The 21,931-nt window shown below is 42.7% G+C and overlaps 1 protein-coding gene across 3 annotated transcripts in view; it reads left to right on the top strand.

The window, feature by feature from the left end:
- Nucleotides 1–21,931, top strand: part of HOMER1 (homer scaffold protein 1) — a 155,214-nt gene that overhangs the window by 106,274 nt on the left and 27,009 nt on the right. For all 3 annotated transcript variants that reach the window (XM_006021417.2, XM_025201396.1, XM_025201397.1), the window contains one exon: nt 17,466–17,622. In XM_006021417.2, the coding sequence (XP_006021479.1) occupies nt 17,466–17,622 (157 nt within the window). The remainder of the gene's footprint in view (nt 1–17,465; nt 17,623–21,931) is intronic.

The following is a 21,931-nucleotide window of genomic DNA, read 5'->3' as shown; positions in this document are numbered from 1 at the left end:
ACTGGGATTCCAGACAGACTTAGGAGAGGCACCACCAGGCCTAGGGTCAGTGAGGACCTATTTAGGGAACTTCTGGTGGGGCTGGACGTATTCAGGTCAGCAGGTCCAGATAATCTCCATCCCAGGGTGCTGAGGGAATCCTCAGAGGTCATTGCGGGACCTCTGACATGGCTTTACGAGCACTTGTGGTGCTCTGGCAAGGTGCCAGAGGACTGGAAACGGGCCAATGTGGTCCCCATTTTCAGAAAGGGGAGGAAGGAGGACCCGATTAACTATAGGCCTGTTAGTCTTACCTCGGTCCCGGGGAAGCACTTTGAGAAAATTATCTAGGAACACATCTGCGAAGGACCAGCAGGAGAGATTATGCTCAGGGGCAACCAACATGGATTCATTAGGGGTAGGTCCTGTCAGACCAACCTGGTTGCCTTCTATGATCGGTCACAAAATCCTTAGATGCAGGTGTCAGGGTGGACGTAGTCCTTCTGGTATTCAGGAAAGCCTTTGACACTGTCTCTCACCCCATTCTCATGAAAAAATTAGGCGACTGTGGCGTCGATGCCTACACAGTCAGATGGGTCGCAAATTGGCTGGAGAGCTGCACCCAGAGAGTGATGGTGGATGGGTCATTTTCAACCTGGAGGAACATGGGCTGTGGGGTCCCCCACAGCTCGGTCCTCGGGCCCGCATTGTTTAACGTCTTCATTAGCAACTTGGACGAGGGGGTGAAAAGCACCTTGTTCAAATTTGCAGATGACACTAAGATGTGGGGAGAGGTGGACACGCTAGAAGGGAGGGACAGGCTACAACTAGATCTGGACAGGTTACAGAGGTGGGCGGATGAGAATAGGATGGGATTCAATACTGACAAGTGCAAGGTACTACACCTGGGGAGGAAGAACCAGCAGCATACATACATGCTGGGGAACTCCCTTCTTGTCAGCACAGAGGCAGAAAGGGATCTTGGAGTCATTATTGATTTCAAGATAAACATGGGTTGCCAATGTGGGGATGTGGTCAGGAAGGCTAACTGCACCTTGTCATGCATCCACAGATGCATCGTGAGCAGGTCCAAGGAAGTGATCTTCCCCCTTTATGTGACCCTGGTCAGGCCACAGTTGGAGTACTGCATCCAGTTTTGGGCACCGCACTTCAGGAGGGATGTGGCCAGCATTGAGAGTGTCCAGAGGAGGGCCACTCGCATAGTCAGGGGGCAGCAGGGCAGGCTCTATGAGGAGAGGCTACGGGACCTGAACCTGTTCAGGCTCCACGAGAGAAGGATGAGAGGGGATCTGGTGGCCGTCTATAAACTTACCAGGGGAGACCAGTGGGGAATGGGAGAGTCCCTGTTCCCCCAAGGACTACCAGGAGTAACTAGGAATAACGTCCATAAGTTGACTGAGAGTAGATTCAGGCTAGATATCAGGAGGCACTACTTCGCTGTCAGGGCGGCTAGGATCTGGAACCAACTTCCAAGGGAAGTGGTGCACACTCCTACTCTGGGGGTCTTCAGAAGGAGGCTAGACAGCCACCTAGCCGCCCTCTTTCCCGCCCATGGCAGGGGGTCAGACTTGATGATCTGCTCAGGTCCCTTCTGACCCTACCAACTATGAAACTATGAAAATGTATTTATTATTTTCATGGTAATGGCCACTGCTCCTGAAATAAGGCTAATTGTCTGGCTTTGCGAAAAAGCAAAAGACTATCACTTAAAGTTGTGTCCTCCCCAATAATTTTAGTCTACTTGGTCCTCTGTTGCAGCTTTTCCGTAGACAGGTCAAGAACATTCTTCAAGTACCTCCTTATCTTCGTTTTCTGATTCAATCTGTGATTCAGTCATGTATGTAAATTTAAGACCTAATTCGCATCTGTGTTACTCTGATTTTACACTGATGTCACTCTATTGATATCATATAGATATTCTGTATCCCAAAGGGAAGAACAAATCTTTCACGCTCAGTTAATGTTCCCTTCTTCTATCCCCAGGGAGCCTATCTTCATTTGCTAAAAATTCTTTTGAATATTCTAGTTAAGGATAAGGATCTTTTTGAACGTTGATTAGTTTTTTTCACTGACTTGGCTTAAAATGTTAAACCTAAAGCAATTTCCTGGTAATTATCTCTTGGCAATAGCATTAAAGAGACCATACTTTCTTAAAAATTCCAGTTTATGAAAACTTCAGACAGTATCCAGTCAGACTACTTTTGTGGATAGTATCCAGTTAATTGCAATAATAGGAGGGAAATAATCAGTAGCCAATATGATGAACGCATATCACACTTTGTAATTTTTTTTTACTGTAACTTGTCACTTTTCAGAATATTCTTTTTCCTTTTCATATCTACTTCTTGCTTTATATTCTTCTTCTTAAATTCTTCAAGTATGTGCATGCTGTATCTACACCTGTCCCCCATTCCTGGGAGCTCAGAAACTTTTTAATAGCTGTTTGGGACACTGTGTATGCCCTTTGCAAGGACATTCAACCTGGAGTAACCCAACCATGGCTCACTTCATTCTTGTTGTGGTGCCAGGATGGAGTGTGCTGATTATCCAACCTACTGCTTTTTCTTGCTTATCAAACATACTATGAATTTGGATCTTGTATAAAACTTCTCTTCCTTGTTTTCAACTTCAATTTGGATGTTCAAAAAAGAAAGAGAAGAATTGGAAGGGTCCCTTGTGCCTGGATGGTCCCTTGTGCACTGGGGATGCAGCCCAGCAAAGTAAATTCACTAGGTAATGGGTACACCACAAAAATGTTTAAGAAGAGATACGTTTGTGACCCTAGCCATTCATCATCTAGTGTAGTAGATCTGTGGCTAAAATCTGCAAGTAAAAGGGTGATAGTCTGAGAAGACTTAGAACTACATATGAACACCTTAAAGCTCAGATCCTCCAGGCACATGTGTGGCTTTTCTCTCCTACCTACAGTGCACTAGTACTATAGATATCAGCAAATTATGTATTGGCTTTGCATTACATAAACAAGTAAGGGGACACCACTTCCTCCAATTCTGCAGAGAAACATTTAAGTTTTGGTGAAAAAACATTATCAGTATGGCATAGGATAACTCTCTCAGGAGTTATCAGAGTTGGTGGATTTCCTTTTGTAGGCAGTCTGTCACCAGCCACACCTGGTCACTTAAGAAATTTATCACCAAGTCAATATTCCAGCAGCTTGGAATTCCCCTGATAGACCTGTTTCTCGCTAGGAATGATGCCAAGTACCCAAAATTCAGTTCCTGAGAAGGTGGCATGGGATTATTACTACATATCTTCTTTCTTCAGGGGAATTAAGATTTCCTTTATGCCTTTCCACTAATTTTGCTAATTCAGGGCAATTATGAAAGCCAGACAAAATCAGACCACGTATCCTGTCCTAAGCTCCATACTGACTGAAGTACTTCTACCCCACAGACCTGTAACTGATGTCATCATGACCCAGTCCCAGACTGTCTAGATTAGCAGTTGTAAAACTAGGGTCAGGTACTTCATCCAGACCCACGTTTGGTGCCTCTGATGAATCGGAAGTTTGCTGATAGAACACTGACAAGAAACTGCTGTCTTACATCAGACAGGATCCAAATGTCTCAAAGGCATATTGCAAACGTATCCCCAAGTAGACAACATTCTCCAGCTGGGACTTCCACTTCATCCATCTAAAATGTATGACATTCCCACTGAGCCTCTTTCAGAAGTGCTTCATTTACAATATTTTATCTCCAAATAGTATTTCTGATTTCTGTCACCCCTGCTAGAAAAAGTTAACAAGCTTCTGTATCTTATTCTTTAAAGATGTAATCAGTGGTGAAGGGTGGAGCCGTTTTGGTCTAAGAACACAAGTAGATAAGGTTCTTTGGGTGAATCTAATATCTTTTATTAGACAAACTCAAATAGTTGGAAAAATTCTTCTTTGCAAGCTTTTGTGTACAAATACCCGTCATTAGGCAGAGGAAGCACCTGCAGAGGAAGAGCACAGACCAACTGCAGACACTTCCTCTGCCTGATGAAGGGTATTTGTACCCGAAAGCTTGCAAAGAAGAATTTTTCCAACTATTTGAGTTCATCTAATAAAAGATACTGGATTGACCCAAATAACCTTGTCTGCTTAAAGATGTAATCACACCAAGACATCATGCAAAATTAATTCCCTGGGTGGCTTTGGAGTTCTTCTTGAACCAAATAGGTACCTTGCCTGTGTTCTTCGAAAGCTGTCTTCTGTAGCGGGGATGAGAAGCTCCACTCTGGAGTTCTTTAACAGGACTACATCTTTCAGAATGCTTTCTCCTGCCCCCCAACCCCCACCCCGGTATATGTGTGGCTAAAGGTAGCTACTATGAGAGCCATACTGTTTCACTGCTAGTACCAGCAAAATAGACAACACATTGCGCCTCACAGTATTACCAGCTGATTGCTTCTCTTTTACTAACTTTTGTTACATCTAACAAAACTCAAGAAATAGCCTTTGCCTGCTTCCAAAACATCCCGATATCTAATCTACGGAGTGGCTACATGGAGCAATACTCTCACATTTGTCAAGCATTACGTTCTGCAGTTAGCTGCTTGATCAGATGCCAAGTTCAAGAGAGAAGTGCTCTAATCTCTATTCAGGTGATGCAGCTGTTGTTCTTTAGTCCCACCATTCTAAGGGTTTACTACTTGCCAGTCACCTATTATAGGATCTTTAATGACGCATATTTGTTACTTGGCCTGCAGTAACTGAGATGCTACTGAATCGTTTGAGATGATGTAGACAGCACAGCCTAATATCTATTCCTCATTTTTTAAGCATGTCTACACCACATCCTGGGGAGTGTTGCTCTTAAGCCTGCCCCACCCATGTGGTCCTACACAAACAGATAGCAATGCTGTTCCCTCAGTGACTTGTTTAAATTATAACTCTAATGTCCAACAATGATGAGGACAGGTTCATTGTTAATTGATCATAGTTCCTTAAAGGAAAAAAAATTACAAAGTTATACACTGATATGAAGGCAAGTAATCAAAGTGATGACATTTAGCAGTTGCTCATGCAGTGCTTTGTACGACAGTCAAATTATTAAAGGTCATAGATGTTAGAGGTTGGAAAGGACCTATTGCTCTGAATCCCCACTTTGAAAATACAAAATAAATTCCTAGATAGCAGGTATGTCACTACACTTGATCTACACCAAAAGCCAAAGAAAATATTATGTAGCTTTCTAATGGAGGTTTGAATTCTTTTCTTCTGTCAGGTGTTTATGATCCTAGAGGCAACTGACATTGTAAATATGGTTTCATGTACAGTTATAAGCATCTATAAATCTGTTGTAAAACATCTTTTCTCTCTGCCATGCTACTAGTTCCTCCTAGTAGCATTCATATTTTATTATTATCCACTACATAGTCTGTTTTTCCCTTTGTCCGTAGCTCTTTTATTATATCATTCAAAAACCATTACAACAGTTAGTCTCAAAAAGTCTTTGTTGTAGTCTAGAGCTATGCAACTTTTAAGCAGGTGGGGACCACATATCCTGCAGCCTGCACCAGTGGGGGTCACAGACCCCTGGGATGCATGCCACATGGATGTCCCTCTGCTGCACTGTTTGTTCCCTGAATAGGTGCCTCCCCTCCACTCCTACACCATGTTGCCTTGACCTCATCCCAAGCTTCCTGTGCTGTGCCATGCCACACCATAACCCCGCCCCCCAGGATAAGTATAGAACATGGAAGCCAGAGAAGGGAAGGGGAGCCTAGAGTCTTTAGCTGCTGTTGCAGCCAGAGTAATGGGGGGAGTGGTGGGTGGACAGGAGCCCAGGGGCCATAGCTTAACCCCTCATGGGCTATACACAGCCTGTGGGGCACCAGTTGGACAGCCCTGTACTATATTACTCTTCTGTGATGCAGAATTCCAGATGTGAAAGTGTGATTATATTCAGCTAGTGCTCTAAACTGTGAACTGCATAAAAGTCATTCCCATGGTTTAGTTCAGATTGCATCTTAATTTAGTTTCCTTCCAGCTCCTGAACAGAATTTCAAATTATGTATTCATTATAAGTTGCACAACCTCAGAATGCATGAAAGCTTGTTTATATATGTTTGTTTGCAGTCATTAAAACAATCAAACATAGAATTGTGTATTCCAGTGTTTGCTGTAATGAAATAATTCATTGAGTGAAACTGACTGATTCATTTGTCAAAATCTTTTCTTGGGGGAACTAAGCACATGTTTGAGGGAGAAGGGAGACCTATTACTGTGACACATGCAACTTGGGTGCCTGTAGTGCAACTCCTCCATGATTATTTTTCTGGGCCAGAATAACTGCTGAAGCAAGAAGGCTGATTTGATTCTTTAGATGACTGTTTGTTTCTTTGGTCTGAATGACCAGATGCTGGTTTACAGCTGGGTTGGCTGGGGGTAGCATTCTGTATGAGTCCAGAGAAAGGTTTCAGACTCAAGTTTTGAAGGCATAGCAGAATGCCCTAAACACTGCCCCCATACGCTAAAATATCACTCTTGTTTCAGGTTCATCTCTTCCAATCAATTAAGATTTCCCATAATAATCCTGGTTTAAACCAAAAGAAGTGACCAAATAATCATTCACTAGATTAACTAAAGCAATTTAAAACAGGGCTGTCCAACTTCTAAGTGGTTGGGGGCTGCACACACTGCAGCCCACCCCAGTAGAAGTCACAGGCCCCTGGACTGTGCAAAACATTGATTCTCCCCTTTCCAGTGCATCACATGTCTGTCTCTGTGGGCAGCACCCCCTCACTGCTGCACCCCATGGCTCTGGCCTCACCCTAAGTTTTCTGAGCTGTGCTGCTCTATACTACATCATGCCATGCTGCACCAAGCCCTGGTGCAACGCACACAAGCTGGATTAGGGAGAAGAGGCCTGGAGACTTCAGCTGCTGTTGCACCCAGAACAGTGTGGGGAGGGGTGACTGGGTGGGAGGCTAGGTCCTGCAGCTTGATCCCTTGTGGGCTACATGTGGCTTGTTGGTGGCAACTTGGACAGCACTGATTTAAAATAACCCTTTAAGGGTAAGTGCAAGTGAAGCAATCATAGCCATGTCAAAGGACACTGATATAAGCTGTTACGATGCACCTATTATATCTGCATGGAGTGATACAAGTTAATAAAATCACTCTGGTTTTAACCCTGCTTTATTCAGGGGTAGGGCAGTTTAACTGACCTAGGATGATAGCAAGGTAGGGCTGGAAGGGACTTCATGAGTTCATCTAGTCCAACCCCCTGCTCAAAGTTGGATTATCCCTGACTGAACCATCCCATCCAAGTGTCTATCTTGCCTGCTCTTAAAAACTTCCAGGGATGGAAATTCCATAATTTCTTTAGGTAGCCTGTTCCAATGTTTGACCAGCTTTAGAGTGAGAAAGCTCTTCCTAACCTGCAGCCTAAATTTTCTGTGCTGCAGCTTGAAGCCATTGCTCCTAGTTCCTGTTGCCCTGTGGCCACAGAGAAAAGGCTATCTCTATCTTCTGTATAATCACTCTTCATGTATTTGAAGGCTTATCAAATCTCCCATCAGGCTTCTCTTCTCCAGACTGAATAACTAGTTATTTCAGGCTTTCCTCATAAGTCTTGCTTGCCAGACCGCTAACCATTTTCGTTGTTGTCTGATGGGTTCTTTTCAGTCTGTCCATGTCCTTCTTCAAGTGTGGAGCCTAAAACTGGGCACAGTGCTCCAGGTGAAGCCTCCCCACTGCTAAATAGAGTAAAAGAATCACTTCTCTTGATTTGAAACTGACACTTCTGCTAACACAATGCAGCATGCTTTGGGCTTTTTTGCAAAAAAAGCACACTGTTGACTCATTCAGTTTATGGTCCACTGTAACCCACAGGACTTTCTCTGCAGTATGGTAGCCTAGCCAGTCATCCCCCAGTCTGTATTCATGCATACAATTAATCCATCCCAGGTATAAGATTTTTCATGTGTCCTTGTTGAATCTCATTTGATTGACTGCAGACCATTTTTCCAGTCTATCCGGGTCATTCTGGATCCTAACTATACCCTCCAGAGTGTTTGCAACTCCACCCAACTTGGTGACATCTGCAGATTTGCAAAGTGTGTGCTCAATCCCATTATTTAAATCATTAATGTTGAAGATATTGAACAATACTGAACCTAGGACAGACCTTTGGGAACCACACTTGATACCTCCATCTGATTAGACATTGAGCCATTGAAGATTACTTACTGAATATGGTGATCTAGCCAGTTATGAATACACCTTACAGAACTTTAATCTAGTCTGTATTTACTTAACTTGTTAATGAGACTGTTGTGGGAGACGATGTCAAAAGCCTTGCTAAAGGCAAGGTATACCATGTCCACTGCTCTCCTTCTATCCACAGAGCCTGTCTTTTTATCGTGGAAGGAAATCAGATTGATCAGGCGTTACTTGCTCCAGTGTCTTTAGTTCAAAATGAAGCTCCTGCTCTCTGATCAAGACAGTTTGACCTACAGACAGTTTTTTAGAATACATTTTCCCCCCTTAGCGGTTTTTAGATTCCTGTCAGCTAATTTTATTCCAGTTTTAGTACTCTTCCTGTTTTAATCTTTCCCCCTCCCTTCCTCATTTTTCTGAGGAAAACAGATGTTTGGCCTTTGCTCCATGGCTTGTGCACAGTGAATGAGGCTTCATTTTTGCCCTCACATTGGCCATACTGTTCTGTCTATTCTTGGCATGGCTCCCTTTAAACTCCTATCCTTAATACAGTGGGATGATGCCTGCCACTAGTGGTCATGCCAAGTCTTCTACAGCTAGAGAAGAGTTTCACATCCCTGGATGTTGGCTATACCCTGATCATTTTCAGAAGTCCTCTTCCAGTGAGCCCAGGCCTAGAGATAGATTGAGGGAAGATCCCCATCTTGGGAATCCTCAAGGAAGGCCTTGTCCTCTTTTCACCTGAGACTTTGGGGCCAGGAAGTATCCTTGGTGCAGAACTCCAGGCACCAATGACTGGTTTGAGAGATCCCACTTCAGTACCACAGAAGTATAAAAACCAGTGCCTCGAGCACTTTTTGATATCTCTACCAGCATCAAACCATCACTGCATTTGCAGTCTAGCAGCGTCTTTCCCACAGTACCAAGAATTGCAACATCAGCACCCATGTTTTCCCTGAAACACAGTAGGTGCATTTGCATGTGAAATGAAGGTGAATCAATAAACTTTGGAGCAGTTTCAGCCAGTCAACTGCTCCCAGGCTCAGCATCTATACATATGCTCAGGACAGCTGCACTTTGAACTGAGGCAGAGCAGTCCCAGGCTGGCAGGGGGGCTGGGAGGGGATCAGCCCCAGGCTGTAGGTGGCAGTGTCAGGCAGCAGAGGGGCTGGCTGGAGCATGAGGGTCAGGCAGGAGTCTGGGCCCCACCTGGTTAGAGTGACCAGGCACAATTTTTGCCTGCTGGTCCCTGTGTACACACGTTTGATTGCATATAATGACTCCACCGTAAGACAGTAGTGTCAGGGAGTACTTATGGCAGAGTTAATTAGTTTACTGCACCCTAATTCCATTGCATGTGTAGACTATGATGCTTTGCATGTGTAGACTATGATGCTTTACTAAAGAGTTAATTTGTCTGCTCCACAGTAAAGCGCATGCGTAGATGCACCCAGTATGACTGAACACCTTTCTGATACTTCATTCTGCCTGACTGTTTTCAAAGGCAGGAGCATTTTTCAAGTGATGCTACTTCTCTTCATGGCTTCAAGTATCCTAGAGGTTCAGCTGGAACCAGAATCTCCACTGTTCTCCTCAGCCTCACTAGCACCAATCCTTAATCTGAAGTCCTCTTCTAGTGGCCTTCCATCACTGCCAACACCAGATCTGATTGGGGAACTATCTCAGATGCTGAATCCATCAGCCGTGGCATTTAAACTATTCTCATCCGAGTTTCTTGATTCTAAGGAGAACTCCATTTCAGACTGTTCCTATCCCATAGAAGTCCCTTTGCCAAGAAGCATGGGGTGTAGGGAGCCCCAAATAGATGGCTTCTTGTGCTCCAAGGCTGTGTCCTACCGTTCTAACTTGGTCCTTCTGTCTGTGGCCTCTTCATCCAGGGGAATGTAAGGACACATCCCACTGTCTTGCATCAAAAGCCTTAGCCTTACAGACTTCTTCTACACAACCTTCCAGCTTCCTGTATCCAGAGAAGGATGACTTCTCTGATCCAGCTGTTAGGGTGAAATAATTTGCTGATCCCAGTCTTCTGCACTTTTCAGTGCAGAAGGCACTTTCTTCACCTTGATTAATTTAGATGGCCTACTTTGGGGCCTTCCAGAACCTCCTGAGTTAGGTGGCTAAGGACTGCACATTCTGATGGATGATATTGGAGAACTTAAATATAGGCTTGTGGACCTTTTACAGCAGTGCCATCTGGTAAAGTAGCCGTCCCAATCATTGAAGCTATAACGGACACTACAAAGAGCACATGCTAGATGCCAGCCATTTTGCTTTGACTGCATAGAAAGTAGACAAAAACTATCAGATCTTTTCCAGGAGTGTGGAATTTTTCCTTATGCATCTCACACCTTGATCTTTAATTGTAGTAGCTGACAAAAATAACCAGTTCTAGAGTCCCTGAAAGGATAAAATGCTCCAAAGATTGGAGTAATTGGAAAGAAAATCACTATCCTTCATTTTGAGGAAGCAAATTAATAAGTGTTTTGGTCTAGTACTATTTTGTTTGCAGCCTTCATGGATAAGCCTCTGCCAAACTCTCACAAGGGATTTGTTGCACTGGTCAGAGATCCATCTTGTGGCTAAAATCTCAATACTGGTGGTGTTTGGATGTAGCAGACACCGTGTCATGCTCTGTAGCTTTGGCTAGCATGATGAAGCAGTCGTTCTAGTTCCAGAGTTCAGGCTTTCCTGGGGAAGTACAGAACTCTCTGTTGAAAAATTTCCACTGGAATTGTCAGAGCTTTTCAACTCCCAAACCAGCAAGGCAATGCATACCCTGAAAGGATGCATTTCTCCTTTCTCATTGTTCATAGATCTGCTCTGAAGGGAAAACACAAGCAATACTTCTCCTGGTCAGTGACTTTTTTTACACAGCCTGCCTATGCCCCACCTTTCATGTATTAGCCTCATGAGCCCCTGAAGAAATGCCACCTCTTCTACAGAAGCAAACAACTATTTGCACCTGCAACTTTGTCTCAGTCCTCTTCACAAAATAGACAGAACCTTTGGTGGGACAGTCAGGAGATGCTGTCTACCTCTGAGGGTTTCCTGTACCTTTCCCTGATCCTGTGGGACAGCTTGGTTCATTCTAGGCATGGCCTATATTACTATAGACCAGTGCTCTCAGACAACATCAAAGCTAGCTGCACCATCCAGTTCAGCACTGTGCCTATCCTGATTTCCCCCTTCCCTGTATCTTTTCAAGGAGCTTTTTTGCAATTTTTGCTATGACAAGAGGTCTCCTCCCTTCTAGTTAAGAAACCTGAAAAGAGGTTTTGCAACAGTATCAAGGAAATTGATTCTATTACAGTTAATTTATGATGACTTAATTGAAAAGAAAGGAAATGGCATCCCATTACAGTCTTTAGGTTAGCAACTCACAATTTTCAGGATATATTTTTTCAGATAATCAACCCACCTTTGTGCAGAAAATACCTGCAGTTCATCATGTACCAGGACCATAACCAATACAAGCTCTTACTGGTCAGCTGAAAGTCTTCACCAAGGTCCTCATAATGGTGGCAGCACATCTCAGCAGGAGCAACATCACAGTGTATCCATGCCTAGATAACTGGCTGGTGAAAGGTAGTTCTTATTAGCAGGTAGCAGGACATCCATCAATGACATCATGCATTTGTTTTCATTGAGACTTGAAATAAATGCACAGGATTGAATATGGTCCCAATACAGAGACTTGGATAGAAGCCTCATAAGGAGATAAGCACCTTGGGTGATACCAACTTGAGAACCTGGTCCACTTAGCCAGATAGGTTTGTCTACTGGAGTCTTCCTTGCTATGATTAGTATACTTCTACCAGGATACAAGCCTTTTCTATCTCTGAGGACTATCTGGCATCCAGATCATGAGGTGAAGGATATGCTGAACCAGGTGAAATGTTCTTCTCACTCCACACCATCACCCACTGACTCCATCATGGGAGAACAACTTTTGGAGTAATGGCAGAGTTCTGGGACTCTATGAAAACACATGAAAAGTCCAGAAACTAGAAAGACCTCGGTCAGACTGGGGCCAGTAGAATCACCATTCAGCATCCTGGCTGACCTGGCACAGCATTTGCAAAGTCAGCTGGAGGTAAGAAAGCATATAACAGTTCTTCTAGTCATGGGGTGATGGAGACATTGGACAAACAGTTCAAGCTGAAACTTTCCTTGGAACAAAACCTGGCTTTTTGTTTTTGCAGGAAGTGAAAGGGTCAGTTTTTAGATTATCACAGTCCTATAGGATAGAGTTCTTGACTTCCCACTTCTAATTCATTAGAATATGCCTACTAAGACTCTGACTCAGTATTCTGAAAGCCTGGGAAATGCACTGTCAATAGATGTATTTAGTAGCAGATGCACCAGTTCCAGATGTTGACCACTTCCTTGCACATGGGTGAAGATCTCATGCTACCTTCTCTGTTAACATATAGTGCATTGTAATTGCATTCTTCATTATGATCTGCACATATGGCCTTAAGATATGATGAAGGAACACCTGGCAGTCTGTATGCACTGTCCTGAGCCCCAAGAGAGATCAGAAGCCATGCAGTTGGAGATCATTCACCCTATCATGCAGGACTTCTGTCACAATCATCAGTGATGGGTGGGATGGAAGCAATGGGACCCACCTCTTCTACAGAGTGCATTTACATGTGAAATGAAGGTGAATCAATACATTTTAGAGCAGTTTCAGCCAAAGTCAACTGCTCCCAGGCTCAGCATCTATACATATGCCCAGGAAAGCTGCACTTTGAACTGGGGCAGAGCAGCCCCAGGCTGGCAGGGACCCACCAGGCAAAGGAGAACCAAGCCAGGAGAGGATCTATATGGGCCACTCTGGACACACTGCCAGCCAGAGGTTACCTCTCCCAGATTCCTGGTTCTGGCAGATCCCATCACACAAAAGGAGACCAGTCTGACAAGCACAATCAAGATTTGCCTGCCCATCTTGGGCTATATGGTTTCCCCCCTATACATGACACTGCATGCCAGAGCACACCTCAGATGAAAACTGTCCATCTATTCTCAGAAAGGCACAGCAATTTCCCAGAGACTGTCCAAATAGGCTTCTTTCTTCATCAAGGTTTGTAATAAGATTGCCAAGATGGATCCACCAATAGTGACTAGAGTTCATTCCTACACAGCCCAAGTGTTAGTGATGGCCTCCTTTCTGAATATGTTTATTCAGTATATATAGAAAAGGCAGTCACTTAGAGCCGTACTAAGCACTGTGAAGGCCTATCTTTGAATAAGGAGTCCTCCAGTCACTGTTTGCCTAGAACTCTGAAATTTACCTCCAGATGATCTTGGCACAGCATTAGAGTTTCCTACAATAGTGTGCATATGAACAAGCCCATGAAGAAAAAGAGAACTTATATTGCATTAAGTGGAGTTCTTTGAGAGATACAGTCCACATGCATACTACATAAACTACTCTTCTTCCCTTCTTCCCCTTGGGATTCTGCAGTTAGGAGGAAATTAATAAGTAGGAATTACATAATGCTGATAGGTGTGGACCCACCCACAAATCAGAGTAGGGTAGGGAAATGCTGTACAGGTGCTGCAGAGACAAAAAAGATCTGAGCTAAAGGACAAGCATGCACAGTGCATACAGAATATGTATGCAGACAATATCTTGAAGAACTCTAGTTACTATAAGTAACTTATCTATTTTATAGGAGATCTGGAATTTCACCCTCCAGGTATGTTTTCATTTCAGTCAGCAAGTATTCAGTTCCAATTTGCTTTACTTATAGATCTGGCCGCCTTGTGTTTTGGTAGCTTTCTTGACACTTTTACTCTTCCTTGGATGCTATTGTTAATGGTGCTTCCTGGCAGCATTAGCAGATATGATCACTTTACATTATCAGCTTAAATGTTTCCTGAATTTTTACCACCCTAGTAGAAGACATAGTTGGGCTCTGTGCAAGGTCCCATAGGGAATTTAGTGATAGAATGCCACCGTGACTGTAATAAAACCATCCTGTAGTTGAATAAAGTAATTTGACACTGGAAGGATGTGTCTGTTTTAATCAGGTCCTTACTCTATCAGATATATAAACTCAAATATGTTCCAATGGAAGTCTGAAAGAAAATGAATATCAAACGAAAACCATATCGCCATATTAAGATAGAGGATGTGGAATTTTATTAGAGAAAACTACAAATGTAAAAATAGTTGTGAAGTTATTCTGTATCATCAAAAATAAAACTAGATCCTCCAAGGAAATGTGGGTTTTTTTAGTTCATGCATCTATTGAAAAACACAGAAAATACAGTAAAATGCCTTATTAAAATACTAGTTTATATTGCATACAGTATACAGTAAAATTTTGCATTAAAATAATTATGTTCACATTGTCTATATATGTTATATGCCTAAAAAATTATTTAAAATAATATTGATGCAGTCCTATTGAAAGTTACTCTTCAAAATACAACAGGAATTCTAGCAACATCTAAATATTTTGTAGCTGCAGCTCTAATAGAATTGATGCCAAGTCTAATGTTCTAGAAAACAACTACTTCAAGGTTATTTCATGTAAACATTTCAGTTGTAACAATAGTTCATGACTTTTTTTGGCAGGGCAATGAGGGGTTTGCACAAAAGTGAAAGGTACAATAAACAGTAGAAATTACACTTACATCATTAAGTACAGATAGCTGGAATCTACATTCTGTGAACTTAACTATCTGTAAGTTTACTTCATCTTAAAACGGGAACCTAAAAGTTAAACAAATATATCCATTACTTATGCTGCATTAATTTTAAATATGAAGTAATCACAACAATCTTTAAGGAGCCTGTAAATCTTTTTTCTGAATAAAACTTTCACATGCACTGAAAGCATAAGAATAACATATTGTACATATATTTTTTCATAATGAGGAAAGGACGTTGAGACCCCACTCACACTGACACATTTAAATAATTATATGCATGTGACTAGTCTTGTTAAATTCAATGGAAGTACTCATGCACATAAAATTACTTACGTGGATATGTGTTTGTAAGGTCAGGACCTACAGGAAGAAATGTGCATATGATTAATGTAATTAGTAATGCTTATTAAACATGAATGAGCTGGCTTCCTTAAGCGTGTCCTTAGCAGATTTTGCTCATCTGTCATGCTGCTGTGACTGTAAAGAAAATCTGACCATCATTTATTTCTCTTGCCTTCCCTCCAAAAATGAGTCGCTACCTTTCCTTTGTGATAGGGTAGACATTTTTAAATGATAAGCTTCTAACTAGATGAGTCTTGAAATGCCATGATAGAGGGTTTGGTTTTCTTTTTTTAACTTGCATTCCAGTGTCAAAGGGAAGATTATTCTTTTAAAAGAAAAAAAATCTATTTACCTTTTGGAGGGAGGGAGTCTGCTATAGTGAAAGAGGCAGTTTTTAAGTTAAAGTGTATTTCATGAGTTATGCTGACTTGATGTTTGTGTTAAACTGCTGGTTGATTTGAAATGTAACAACAATCTTAAGAAATTGTCAGCTAACTCATCTGTAAAGTTTGCCAGCTGCAGTATAAACTGAACACATGAATGGGATACAAAAAGAAAACCCAGTGGGCAAAATGGTGACCCAGAATGAGTTAATATACACAGTTCAAATTATACATAAACTCACAGATAAAACCTCTTTTGTCTAGGGTCAGAGAACATGTATTTCTAAATCTTCCCTGAATTCCTGTCTTAAAAATGCAGAATGCCTAACAGTATTCACAGAGCAAGATAGACACTTTTTGGTCCATGTCTTTTATTTGAATTATTAGTACCTATTTTTATAATGCCCACAGAATGTAAGAATAAACATATTACTGTATACAGTAATACAATTTTTATTCATTAATACATGTCTGCAATGCCTTCTTTTCTTTATGTTTATTGCTTGTAAGTACAAGGCAAGGACTGTTTATTTACAGTGGCCTGCCAATATAACTCCATAAAATGTCAAAGCCTGAAATCCCCAGGCTTTTTCTGTTTTAAATCTCGTTGCTGGCAAAATTGTGATCATGACGACAGATGTTTGTTAGGGAAGTTCAAAGTAACTTGCTTGGGATTGTTGGTAGCTTAAATTATTTAGGGCTTTCTTTGGTCTTGCTTTATTCCTGAACTATAAATATTGAAATTAACCAAGCTAAGCTGTGGTTCCACACCACTCCATTCATTCTCTGAAATCAGTGGGCTCCTACACACATGCAGGGAGCCTGCTCTGACACACTGGAAATCCAGCATGTTGGAACAGATTCGATTAATTGAGCATGGAAATTGACATGCTCCGGCAGCCTTGCACGTCCCGTATATCAGCGTTGTGTACATCTCTGCACTGACAAAATGGTGGCGGGGCACTATGAAATAAAACACATTTGATGAGCTTTAGTTCAGAGTGCCCCACCACCATTTTTTCAGCATGGGGACATGTGGCAACGCTGATAAATATGACACGCAGGTGCTTTTAATTAGTGCGGCTCACTAATTAAAGCACCCGGCACCATGTCTGGGGAGACATGTAAAAATGCCCAGTATGTTGAATGAATCTTTTTCTTAGGATATAATAATTTATAAGGTAAAAGCTATAAAATCATTTTATAATACATATATAAACCATTAGGAATTTTTATTATGTAGTTAAAATCACTGCAGCTAATTTGTGGTTTTCAGTATCTGTCTATATATACTCATGTATACTATGGGGACTATTTTTCTACAATGAAATGTTTATTTTAAGAAATCTATCTTTTAGTTATTTGAATGTTTCACATTTGAACTGTTTGGGTGCATCGACACGTCACCGTGCTTTAGTACTTCCTTTTGGAATTACTAATTTGGAAGTACTAAAGCACGGTGCTGTAACAGCCTGTACTGTGCCATGTGTGTGGCATGTGGTTAGTTTTCACCGTTACTTCATCGTAGCAGCAAGCTAAAATGGGGGAGCGCGCTGCTATGGCAGAATAGCTGCCAATCATGTGTAGACTCGTGATTGCTACGCTGCCGTAGAGTGCCATACAGCAACGTAGTGTGCCACTACAGCAATGTAAGGTGACATATAGACGCGCCCTTTGAGTAACTAAGCTAGCTTGCATAACTACTGTAGGAGAATCTAAATTAAGAGATCCTTTTAGTGGAGAAAGTTTATTAACCTTTTGATGGTGTATATTTTGAACATTTAAAAAAAAAAAAACACTTTAACAATGAAGATCCAAAAAAAATTCAGGATGATGCTATAATGCTGTACAGTATTATGATGCTTGTTAATCTATGTTTCTAGTTCGACAATCAGCAAGCATTGGGAGGCAGAACTGGCCACTCTCAAGGGTAACAATGCCAAGCTCACAGCAGCTCTGCTGGAGTCCACTGCCAATGTAAAACAATGGAAACAACAGCTTGCTGCATATCAGGAGGAAGCAGAACGTCTCCATAAGCGGGTGAGTCCATGCAAACCTCTAATGGTCCTTGAAATCCACCAGATTGAGGTGTTAATGGATATATTTGATCATTTTGAAGTAAATCAAACATAGAGTTTATGCATTCTTTCAAAGGTTTATCAGGTCATATTGCAGTTGCCAAACTACACAAGCTTTAAAGCGATCTCAGAAATTTCTCTTAGGGATTTATTTAAAACTCTGAGATGGGGCTAAGTGTTCTGCAACACAGAAGTCTTCAAACTAATAAGAAATGTCACTTTCACACTGATGAAGGGATGTGTGGTACTTGAAGGATACAATCCGGATTCATATCATTTCCATGGGGCTGACAGATGTGCAGCTGTCCGGTCTAACTCATGGCACTTCACAGAAATTGCCAGTTAAACTAACTTTCCCGACCCAACAGACATTCACTGTTGGTTTGGGAGGGTGGGGGATCAAGCTCCAGTTTGGAGCCAATCCAGCCAAGGAGCTGCAGACAGCTTCTCTCCCCTAGTCCTGCCCCCTCCCTCCCAGCTCCGGTGCTGTCTGCACAATAGGACAGGGGGAGGGGGCAGGGGAGGGAGGGCTGGACTTTGTCCAGCTTTCACTGGAGTGGGGGTGGGGAATTCCCCCAAGGTGAGGGACTCCAATCCATCCAACCCCCTCTAGCTCAGGCTGGGCAAAGCTCAGCCTGAGCTCCTTCCCCTCCCTTCTCCCTCCCTCCTATTGTACAGATAGCACTGGGGGCAAAGCTGGGCTGTATCAGCCCAGCTGCCCAGTCAAACACAAGTTATTGAAGGCATTCCACTTTGGAACACCTTTATTTGAACCCTCATATAACGAGGGTTAAGTTGTCACACAATTGGGGACTTTTAAATCACTCTGCAGCTGTGCACTTCTATTAGAGCATGGCTATAGAGTGCGCTTGAGGGGCCGATCGTGTGAAAATTTTAACTTCTGTCTATGCCCTATATGTCCTTTTATAAGTGTCTGCTGCTCTGTACAGAAGAGAGTTCAGTTGCCTCTTTGACACCTAGTGTCTTTGCTGAGGAGATAGAAACATATGCTGGGAAGTAGAGAAAACAGAGTTTGGTGGATGAAGATATGGTTCTCCCCCTGTTCTAATATCTCTTCCATAAAGCTCTCATCTGGTGTTCTAAGGTAGTTGTAGCCAAGGCAAATATATGATAGTGAGTTTCTAATACAGCTGCACTGCCAATAAATCTGAGTTAGGGGCTGCCAAAACTATATTATACTTTGTATTTTAAAAGTAGAAGCTCACTTATTTCAAAGAGTGACTCGTGTAAGTAAAGTTAAGCAACTGTATAGAGTTTACAGAATTGGTATCCCAAGTCCTCCAAGCTGGGAGCTGTAACAGACTCATATCCTCTCCAGACTAGGCACTGAGATGGACTTATAATGCACACTGAATAATGGGCTCCTTACAACTTACCTTGTTTCTTCATACATTTACTGGTAATCTTTGCCTATTGCTTTTTATTGGCAAAATTATTTTTATTGCTTATAATGATCACTTATCTTTACAGCTCTATGTAGTACTTTTTTATTTTTCATTAGAATCATAGAATCATAGAACAGGAAAGGGCCTGTACAATCATCAAGTCTGGTCCCCTGCCATGCGCAGGAAGTATTGGGCTCAGATGAGCTCAGCAAGGTTTTTCCTTATATCCTACCTCAATTTATCCTCTGTTAATTTATGCCCATTGGTCCTCGTCCTCCATTTAGGTGCCCTCCTCAATAGTTGCTCTCCTAGTTCTTGATGCTCCCCTCTGAGGATCCCAGTTCCCCAATCTCTCCTCATAGGGCCTACCCTCCATGCCCTTAATCAAACTGGTGGCCCTTGTTTGTACCCTCTCAAGCTTATCTATGTCCTTCTTGAAATGCAGTGCCCAGAACTGGGAACAATACTCCAACTAAGACCTCAACAATGCTGAGTAGAGAGACAGGATTACCTCCCTGGATCTATTAGCCACACAGTGGCTGATGCAGGCCAGAATTTTATTGGTCCTACAGTGGCTGATGCAGGCCAGAATTTTATTGTTTTTTTTGGCAGCCTCGTCACACTGTTGGGTCGTATTCATCTTCCAGTTGATCGTTGCCCCCGGGTCTCATTCAGACGTTCTGCCAGCCAGTAGGCCACCACCCATTGTATAATTGTGGTGAGGGTTCTTCCTACCCAGGTGAAAGACCTTGCTCTTCTCTCTGTTAAACCTCATCTGATTTCATTCCACCCATAAACCCAGTCTGTCAAGGTCCTCCTGGATCTTTGCCCTATCCTCTGGTGTGCCCACATTTCCCCACAGCTGGTGTCATCTGCGAACTTAATCATTGCACTTTCTACCCCTTCATCCAAATCATTAATGAATATATTGAATAGCCCGGGTCCAAGCACCAATCCCTGGGGGACCCCACTGGAGACGGTCCTCCAGGATGAGGCCATCCCATCAATCACCAGTCTCTGGGAGCAGCCTCTGAGCCAGTTGCCACCTCACTGTAGACTGATCCAGCCCAGTATTCTCCAGTTTGTTAGAGAGAATACCACGGGAGACAGAGTCAAAGGCTTTACTAAAGTTTAAGCAGATGACATCAACCTTGTGTCTCTCATCCAGTTGGTTAGTGACCTCGTCGTAGAAGGACGCAAGGTTCATCAGGCATGATCTGCCCTCAACAAAGCAATGCTGGTTGCTGTTTAGCACCCCATCCATTACCAGTTTGTAGTTGATGGCCTCCTTAACCAACTTTTCAAAGTTTTTATCCGGGCCGAGGTCAGATTGACTGGCCTGTAGTTTGCAGGGTCATCCCTCTTCCCTTTCTTAAAGATGGGCACCACATAGGCCCTCTTCCAGTCACCTGGGACCATTCCTGAGTTCCACAACTCTTCAAATAGCTTGGCCAATGGTGCTGCTATAAGTTCAGCTAGTTCTTCCAGGACTCTTGGGTGCAGGTAGTCTGGTCCAGCGGACTTGAAGATGTCCAAGCATTGTAAAAGATTCTTCACCCTGATTATTTTCAGTCACTCTGATTAACCCTACTGTGCATATCTTTCATCCATGATAACCTTTACCTCTTTAGTACGTATTGAAATGAAACCTCTTCTGCTTTTTTTAAAAAGAAGAATTCGAACTTTGACTTCAAAAATTAGTTTTACTTTTGTATCTGTTTCACTTACTTTTACATATTGGCACACTTTTTACAAGAACTATGCACAAATGCCCTCTCAGTTCGTTTTTAAGAACTGATTTATTCAGTGTATTTATTTATATTAAATATAAAGTATACCCAGTTACTATCTAGATAACTCAATTAACCTACATCCATTTGCTTTCCCTTTAACCCTATCTTTCTGATTCACCTCTGCTTTCTTTCTCTGTAATACAGGTCTAAGTACTGGGAAGAAAGATTAAATCCATGTACACTGAACCTGTAGAGTTCTCAGCAGATAATGGTCTCTGATTCCTTTTGATAATTTCAAAAGTCTTTGAAAAAAGTCTTTGAAAAAATTATCAAGGCTCACATATGCGAGAGCCCAGCAGGACAAATTATGCTGAGGGGAAACCAGCAGGGGTTCGTGGCAGGCAGATCGTGCCTGACCAATCTAGTCTCTTTTTATGACCAGGTTATGAAACGCCTGGACACAGGAGGAGGGGTGGATGTCGTATACTTAGACTTCAGGAAGGCCTTCGATACAGTATCCCACCCCATACTGGTGAACAAGTTAAGAGGCTGTGACTTGGATGACTACACAGTCCGGTGGGTGGCGAATTGGCTGGAAGGTCGCACCCAGAGAGTAGTGGTGGATGGGTCGGCTTTGACCTGGAAGGGTGTGGGCAGTGGGGTCCCGCAGGGCTCAGTCCTTGGACCGATACTCTTTAATGTCTTCATCAGCGACTTGGACGAGGGAGTGAAGTGTACTCTGTCCAAGTTTGCAGATGACACAAAGCTATGGGGAGAGGTGGACACACCGGAGGGCAGGGAACAGCTGCAAGCAGACCTGGACAGGTTAGACAAGTGGGCAGAAAACAACAGACTGCAGTTCAACAAGGAGAAATGCAAAGTGCTGCACCTAGGGAGGAAAAATGTCCAGCACACCTACAGCCTAGGGAATGACCTGCTGGGTGGCACGGAAGTGGAAAGGGATCTTGGAGTCCTAGTGGACTCCAAGATGAACATGAGTCGGCAGTGTGACAAAGCCATAAGAAAAGCTAATGGCACTTTATCGTGCATCAGCAGATGCATGACAAATAGATCCAAGGAGGTGATACTTCCCCTCTATCGGGCGCTGGTCAGACCACAGTTGGAGTACTGC

Source organism: Alligator sinensis, unplaced genomic scaffold, assembly GCF_000455745.1.
Source record: "Alligator sinensis unplaced genomic scaffold, ASM45574v1 scaffold159_2, whole genome shotgun sequence".
NCBI lineage: Eukaryota > Metazoa > Chordata > Crocodylia > Alligatoridae > Alligator > Alligator sinensis.
This window is presented reverse-complemented; position numbering and strand designations above follow the sequence as displayed.